The sequence below is a fragment of the Paramormyrops kingsleyae genome, chromosome 2, assembly GCF_048594095.1.
Source record: "Paramormyrops kingsleyae isolate MSU_618 chromosome 2, PKINGS_0.4, whole genome shotgun sequence".
NCBI lineage: Eukaryota > Metazoa > Chordata > Actinopteri > Osteoglossiformes > Mormyridae > Paramormyrops > Paramormyrops kingsleyae.
In genome coordinates this window covers 5,697,862-5,706,490 of record NC_132798.1, presented here as the reverse complement: position 1 = coordinate 5,706,490, position 8,629 = coordinate 5,697,862, and the positions used below count along the sequence as shown (strand labels likewise).

Below are 8,629 nucleotides of genomic sequence, written 5' to 3'. Positions count from 1 at the left end.
TGTTTTTGTACTGGTATAACCTGACAAAGATTTACATTTTTTTTAATTTATAAAAGAGCAGCATATTATATGCTTAGCTTTATAAAGAAATTCTAAAAGTTACATGGTTGAATATTTGGTCAGAGAAATTCAGGTTAAATAGGCTAGTATCCTGGCAATACTCTTTGGTACTAGAATCTCATTAATTACATTTAGGTCAGAGGTGTCCTGGAGTGCAGGAGCCCAGTGTAGCTTAGTTCTTTCCCTGTTCCACAACAAATGATTCAGCTCAAGAGCTGTGTGGTAATTAGCACAAGGAGTTGAATCAGGTGTGTTAAATGAGGGGGACCCAAAAATGTGCAGGGCTCCAGCCCCCCAGGACTGGAGTTTGACACCTATGATTTAGGTCAGGGGTGGCCAATGTTATCCACAAAGGGCCGGTGTGTATGCAGGTTCTTAGGATAACCTGTAGGTCAGCTGTTCAAACCCAGGTGTGAGGACTCTTCAGCCAATCAGCCCTCTAATTAGTAGTTGCTGCGAAAACCCGCATACACACCAGTCCTTTGCGGATAACATTGGCCACCCCTGATTTAGGTACTTCCAGCACGTTTGTCATTTAGAACCTGGTTTTATGGCATAATGATTTCAGATGATACTTTTTTTATTGATTCCTGTGGGGAAATTCTTTTCATGGCTCCCCCAACTTGCTCTTTGTCGGCAATAGTAAGCTGGCTGTGAAGGGCAGCCACCTGCTGTGATGAGAGTCTTGCTCAAGGGACTGCAGATGTGCCGAGGTTGGGTTTGAATAAGGGACCTTCTGATCACAGGCACACAGGCTTAGCCCACTGAGCCATATGCAGACCCCACTTTTTAAATTGATAGTTTTTAATTGATACTACAATTGATAATTGTATCATATTAAAAGTATGCTGGGAATATGTTTGTCCAGATCACAGTACGTGTACATTGAGTGTAAAGAACATTAGGAAAAACTTCCTAATATTGAATTGCATCCCGCTTTGCCTTCAGAGAACCATTTACCTGTAATTGTTCTGGGTGATGGACTCCAGAGAGTGAGCAGATACTCCATTGAGATGCCAGTTCGTTTTGAGTGCTTCTCATTCTGGTGTTAAGTTGACTGGTGGACTGTTCCAGATAAACACGGGACATGGTTGAGGTTAGTGTTTTACTTTAAAAGACACAATTCTTTAACCTATGTTCTTATCTTCACTAGCAACTGACTGAAGTGAATTTAACATTTTAAATAACTTTTGAAAGAGTGATTATAACCTTTACCTGGATTCTCATGGTCAAGGAAAAAACAGGTGTTATTCATTTTTTATATGCTCACTGTACATAATACTGTTATAATGAGGTCAAATGAATTGCTGTAGCTAAGTGTGTAGTTTTTTAAAATAGGTGTAAAGATGATGATAATCATCACTTTATTAATCCCCATGGGGAAATTGCCACAATGTTGCAATGTTACAAGAATAATAGAATGTAGAAGAAAAACTACAAATAAATTAAATGCATTAAAATAAAATTAACAAATGTCTCTGTACACTCTCAAATAAATTTCTTACAAGTTTGAGAAGTTTGTCTTAAAAGTTTTATAAATTTTGAGAATTTTAATGTGCTGTTATCCACATTGTTCTATGCCAACTATAAATATTTTACTGGCTTTTATAATAGTACTTGATATTTAATTATACAATATTTCAGTCTATTTTAAGCTGGTGTGGAAAATGGATGGATATATACATCAATGGGTGGATGAATGGATAGATTTTAAGACATCCATCCATTCATCTATTTTCCAACTGCTCATTTTGGTCAGGGTCACGGGTTTTTGTTAAAATTTCTTAATACTAATATAGCATAATACTACAGCATTTTAAAGAACCGAATTAAGGAACTTAAGTTTTTCAGTTATAAATTGATTTATGTTTCTTTACAGCAACTTCTTGCAACATTTGTGGAAAAAAAATCCCTATCACACGGAATGCAATACTTATCAGAGTTTGAAAGCCCTTCACAGTGAGTGTCGGTTAGAGTCTATCTAACAAAACAGTTGTCTGCAGGCCTGTGATATCTACTGTTGCATTGCTGCTGAGTCACTGTTCATGAACAGTTAAAAATAGGAAGGAGGATTCCTGATATTATTCACTGGTCATGACTGAACTTGTTATTTCTCATTTCATTTAAACAGTAATATCATTCACCTGCTTCTTGCCCCTCTTGCGATACCCTTTAGCGTCAAGAATAACAGCACTGCTGTGGGCACCTCATATTAAGCTAGTTTATGGATATTCTTGCTCTTTTCTTACTTATTCCTCTTTTTTTGCAGCTAATGAAACCATGTTCAGTTTGAGAAAGGCATAGATGTTCTTATGACCCCGGGGCATTTTGACTGAATCTGGATAGACATTCATGTTTCAGAATCAAGCAAAAACTTTTGAGAAATGTTACGGTCTTTCTTTCCTTTTCTTTAATAAAGCAAGACTCTTTCAAATATGATGCATTAAAAACCTGTAGTTATTAACAATAGCTAACAAAGATTCTTTAAAGGAACGTTTAATTTTAGTTCCATGCCATTTTTATTGGTTGGATGTGATGATTTACAAGATGTTTCAATAATGATAAAGTCTTATGATCAACTGATTTGTCATACAACAAAACTGAACCAAGAATGAGTTATTTCAGTGGGCGCAAATTTCAGGACATAGCTAAATTGTTTAGCATGCTAATTGGACCATTACATTACAACTGAGGCCACATTTTGAAAAGACAGGGTGTAGGGCTGTATCTGAAGACTCACTGTGTACACGCTACTGTGCACATTCTTTCCTGCTATGTCATTTCTTGGCACACTTCTTCCTGTGGGAGTTTGGGATAGCTGGAATAGCACAGCAGTATGCTACTTGGCACCAATGTTTACATTGCTGTTTACTGGCTCTGTCGCAAAGTGTTGGAGTTCAAATACAAACAAGTATACAAATAAACTGCGTATAAAATTATGTCAATTTCTGATCTTTAGGCATGAAAAACGTCATTGGGAATGTTCATGTCACCCATTGGTAGGTGAAGGACAAGTCAGCAGTCTGTGAAAGCATTTATCCCCATTATATGTGGAAAATAGTCATTTCTACAGCATGAGTTTAACACAACATTTAAAAGACACAATAAGCTGAAGAGATTCCCTTCACCTTTCACCACTGAGAAGCAAAACACCTTTTTCTAAAGCGGAGGGTGAGCTCTAACTGTTCCCGGGAACTTGTCTTATCATTCGCCACCACAATTGGCCGTGTGTATCTGTTCAGCGCATGAGCTTCCTGTTTATTTTGTCATGGACTGAGTAACATGTAGAGTGGGAGGTTGGCCTACCTCTCATCTCACTTGATGATAACTCACCAATGACTTCATTACTATTACTTGAGAGACTATCGGTCAATGATGCAAAATCAGTGACATTCAACAAATCTTACAACAGGCTAACATATTAAAAAAAACTAGTTTCAAATTGCAGATGATCCAAAATCTGGGATATACTTAAAAATGTAATAAGGTAAGACTAGTTTAAATATTGCATTTAAAGGCTATGAAGGAAATTAAGTTACTAGAGAACTTTGATAATTTATCAGTTGTACAGAGTGGCACACTTTAAATCATGATGATGTCTTTTCAGCAGTAATGTTTCATAAACTGTACATAATGTCACACAATACCCTCTACTGTATAATTTAATATTTAAATTAATATATTAAAGGCTGTTTTAAAGGGTACGTTGCACACTCTAAAATAAACTACAACACATGGCGACAGGGCCAAATATCCGTTCTGACTTCATGAAGATAAGGACATTTTTTGTACGGTCATTGTCATAATATTCTTATGGCTCATTAGCGCCATCATGTGTAAACTTGCAATACAAAATGTTTTTATGTGCAGTGTTTTTTAAGCTTTAATAACTAATATTAGTTCATTGCTGTTATATAGAAAACCATCCCTGTATATGGCAGAGCTGTGAGGCATTGAATCTGTACATGAAAAGTGAAAAAAGAAGCACACATTCTTCCAGCTACGGTGGAAAAACACAAACATCATGAGAACACACTGACAATAACTAAAACTAAACACTAAAAATGCTCTGAATATATTTAAGTAGGAGCATGAAACAGGACCAGTGGTAAAACAACACTGGACAACTAGCAGGACAGCCTTCCTGAACAACCCAGCATGTGGTGCTGTCAGTTTTGAATGTAAAGTTTAAATAAAACAGTGTATTTTACTATATTAGTCACAAGCAATGGCAAACTCCAAATATTGACTAAAATGTTGTTCATCTGTACATTTATTTCTAAAATATGAACTTTAACTGTACAGAGAATATTGAACATGTCCATAAGCTTAAATTCAATACACCACACAGCTGCCTTGGCAATATCAAATATGTATGTTCAGACCTAAAAATGCTCTAGCAACGTCTTCAGTTATATATTTGTAAATATGGTTCAACGTCTTCTTGTTCCCAGACCCATGTATACTGTACAATGTTCAATATTTACAGTAGTACAAGGCACAACAATTGTGACGTAAAGCAAAGACCATGCAAGATGTGGATAGATGGGTGTTTGTAAATGTAGAAGCAGACTGTAATATGTGTGTCTGTGTAACTATATGCACACACACACACACACACAAAGACAGTACTAATCAAAATTTTTGACACGCCAACGCACCTATAAAAGACAGTGCTAGTGTTGCATCACATGACCCAGGCACCTGACCTAAATGCAGTAGAAATGATGATGTGGAAGTTTGACCAGAGAGGGAAGGAAAAAGCAGTCAATGAGTGGTCAGCACATGTATACGTGGGACCATCTTCAGCACAGGAGGCCGCCTCATAAAAATGGCTTAGAGGAGAATGTAGGGTCATCCAGTCCCTGGAGCAATTGGGGTTAAGGGTCCAATGGTGGGATTACTCTGCTGACCCAGGATTGCAACCAGCAACCTTGAGTCCCAAACCACAGGACCCCCACCCCCCCCCGCAACCCGTACTTTTGTCCATACATGTTATATTATAGTGCTGTTGTTATAATTGTTATAAAATGTAGAGCATAGTACAAATAAACCTTTCTATGGGTATTGGTGTGTCCAAACTTGACTGGTACTGCATATGTATGTATGTCTTTGTGTGTGTGTGTGTATATATATATATATATATATATATATATAGTGCTGGAATAAATAAAGAGACCACTCAATATTTATGAAAAAAAAAATCTGCATCTGTAAATTCTGGTTTAATCTCGGTTCTGTGGGCAGACGGCTACAAGGCTGGTTGCTCTCAGTCTTAAAATTTCTAAGACAGCAGTACCCAAGAATAAGGTGAAGCAGGAGACACTGGGTACGACCAGAAACCAGCCAGGTAGAGGGCAGAAGCGACTTTCAAATGGCAGAGATGATTGCCAAGTTATCTGACACTCTCTCATGATTCGCAGGATGACATCATGTGACCTTCAAAAGGAACGGGAATTAAGTGCAGGTGTGAAGTGCACTGCTAGGACAGTTCATATCAGGCTCCTAGAAGCAGGACTGAAGTCCCATAATTTGGGAAATGAGTGAAACAAATAACTGTGCTGTGGTCTCTCAATTTTTTTCCAGAGCTGTATATGCACACATTGGTATATTTAATAGACTCGGACACACAGAAAAAGAAACAGGTTTGCAAATCATGTCATCAATGTCATCAAACACATACACAGATGCATAGTTACAGCACAGTGAGGGACAATGTGAAGCACAGTCACAATGTATGTTAACCTGAATTTGTATATTTTGCTACGTAAATGGGCAAAATCACTTTGGATAAAAGCGTTCTTCACTGTATAATTAAGGTAATCATTAAACAAGAAAAAATGAACTGTCATAAAGTAGAAACAAAAACAGAGAGTTCACAAGCCACCATTCCTTGTACCCCAGTATTGGTTCATAAAATGACTATGTGAACTGTTTTATTAATTAACCTTTGTTAAAATACAACATATGAGAATATAATCAACCTGAATTTAAATCTGTGACGTGTGCACATGCATGTGTGTATGTGTGTGAGAATGAGAGATAAATAAAAGAATGCAAAAGAAAATCACACCATCATATTTTTAGCTGTCAATAATTTTTTTTTTATACAGCAATCCATTTTTACAGGAATTATGCAGAAACCTACCCAAGACTCACTGCTGAATATTTCATGGTGCCTTAAGAGAAGATTAAGTGGGGGGACTGATTAAAGGGAGATGGTCAGAACATAGCGTCTCGCTGGCAGTTTAAATAAGCAAAACATTTAATGGTGCTCAACATGTAGGCAGTCACAGTTTTTAATCACTTCAGTAACTTGGAAAAAAAAAAACAGCAGCTTTTGAATAGTAACATATCAAGTCTATATGGTCTTTGCTAGACCTTAATGGACACATAATGACCAAGTTAAATTAAATTCATTCCTGGTTATATGACAGAAACTATTTAGGTCCTGAGCAGTTTATGTGATTAAAACTCTTGTAATTTAATCCTATAAACTGCAGAAAAATATATATACTGTATATATCAAAGTTTAATATATTCTTTAAAAGTTAAGTCACAATATGAACAATATTTGTAGCAGTCATAACCCAATACATTATAGTCCAGCAGCCTTTCCCACCAACTTATCTTCAAAAATAATAGTCTGAAAGGTTTTCTACAATACCAAATCTTTCAAAATGTTTAGTGCTTTGAAAGCAACATCCACTGTGAATAACCACTACAGCGACCACCTGTTGATTAATCATTACCCTTTCTTTTTTGAAAGCCTTCCCCCTAAACCACTGGAAATAGCTATTACCGATTCCACTCAGAAGCATACACAGCATGGTCCATTGACATGGATTAGGAACACTTTAGTTTACAGGGGCAAAAGTACCTTGCTGTATCCCTATGGATGGACCTTTATCACCATTCTTTTCAGTTTTGTCTGTTGTTAATTACTTGCGGTTTTGACAGCTAGCCTGTTGTTCCTCTATTGTTCGGGAAACAGAGGTTGATTCCGTACAGGTGGCAGGAGGGTTTTCCTTTTCAGTGTCAGGCGAAATGGCTGGGCAGTCTTCCTTTCTGTAACAAAGGGCCACAGCCACACCTGGAAGCGTGACTGCGAATCCCTAATGACTGTGTCTTTTCTACTGATCCCCACAGCACTGGCTAGCCCCGTGTTCGCCATTCAAGCCTTTGACACGTCGGAGGTCGAGCTCTTTTCTTTAAGTGATACATGTGCTGCTCATTTTGTACCTCAATGGGGAGCTTTAAGTGGGAAAGTCTGGGACACCTTAGAAAACACAACAGATGTGTCCTAAGATATTAATGGGTAAATGAGACAACATGAAACAAAAAAGTGCACAATGCCATAGACTTGTACAGAGTATTTTTTCACATCCTCATACTTCTTGGGGTAGGAAAAGATTAGTGCTATCACAATGTAGACTGCAAATTGAAATAAACATCTTCTGTTTACAGGCTCAACTGGAATCTTTACTGAAAAAAGGCTAACATTTTCCCAATTACCATTATCACAATGCTCCCTTCTACAAACTTATATGCTAGAATGAAAGCTGTCACATATTTTATTTGACAAAGTTCCCATCGTGCCATTTTAAATGATCCCCTTTGGCAGACAGATTTCGCAATGTTAAACTGCTATGCAAACAGGACCTAATAGCACAGAGGATTCTGCGAAGGCCCCACAACAGCAGCACACAAGAGGTTACAGTTGTTTGCAAGCCACAGAGAGCCAAAAAAAACCAAAACATTCCATCCCCACCTCAGATTGTTCAGGTCAGTCACATTCGAAAGCATAAAGATTTTCCTAAAAGGCAACCCTTGTGTCTCGATGTTGTCTGGTGAAAATGAACCCCTGTGGAGGAAGGAGCGATTCAGTTCGAAAAGATTTATGGCAAAGCAAAACGCCAAAAGGAAATGGCAAAAGTGAAAAAGGAAACAGAAACCCAATCAAACAAAGCTAAAGAAAATTAAAGAACAGAAAAGAAAATATTTCACATGTATGAAGGGAGACACGAGAGCATGGTTAGGAAGTCCAGCCAAGGCAGAAACACACCGGCTGCATGTTGGTACAATCCTTATTTTCCCATACGGGGAAAGAAACAAACATCTGTTCAATTTCGTGAAACTCATCCGATAATAATTCAAATTGTTTCACATTTCATTCGCATTGATAATGCATTAGGTTTCTTCAATGATGATGTTTCTCTTTTGGCCCCAGCCTGAATTCAGCTAGAAAGGGCGGGTGGCGTGTCTTCTGTTAGCAGTTTGCAGACCGTGTCATCCGTCTGCCTTCCCAGTACTGGCTTTCCCAGTTGCTACTACGAAAAGTCTGACTTTGGTTCCTCTGGGGTTTTCACTGGGCTTTTGGAGTGAATCTTGCCAATTTCCTCCAGTGCACTGGCTAGTGAGTCCAGATCACTGTTATCCTGGTGCTGTGCTTCCCACAGGTTCAGAATAACTGCAGAAGGGCTCTGTTGTTTGGCAAAATAGGACAGATTTCTGTAATGCAACACAAAGAAGAAGAATGTCAGTGGTCATATTGTGAATAATTCAACTT

At 37.8% G+C, this 8,629-nt stretch overlaps 1 protein-coding gene and 1 long non-coding RNA gene across 5 annotated transcripts in view; one reads left to right on the top strand and one right to left on the bottom strand.

Annotated features, from left to right (window-relative positions):
- The first annotated feature begins 524 nt into the window (after positions 1 to 524).
- Positions 525 to 8,629, top strand: part of LOC140581475 (uncharacterized) — a 60,818-nt gene continuing 52,713 nt past the window's right edge. The window contains exons 1-4 of one of the 2 annotated variants that reach the window (XR_011984560.1): positions 525 to 573; positions 1,009 to 1,156; positions 1,940 to 2,019; positions 2,330 to 2,494. This is a non-coding gene — a long non-coding RNA (uncharacterized lncRNA). Of the gene's footprint in view, positions 574 to 1,008; positions 1,157 to 1,939; positions 2,020 to 2,329; positions 2,495 to 8,629 lie in introns of those variants that run through there. The other variant, XR_011984559.1, reaches the window with a different exon arrangement.
- unc5db (unc-5 netrin receptor Db) overlaps positions 5,236 to 8,629 on the bottom strand; it is a 165,602-nt gene continuing 162,208 nt past the window's right edge. For all 3 annotated transcript variants that reach the window (XM_023838555.2, XM_023838556.2, XM_023838557.2), the window contains one exon: positions 5,236 to 8,571. In XM_023838555.2, coding sequence (XP_023694323.1) covers positions 8,391 to 8,571 — 181 coding nt within the window. In that variant the 3' untranslated portion in view covers positions 5,236 to 8,390. The remainder of the gene's footprint in view (positions 8,572 to 8,629) is intronic.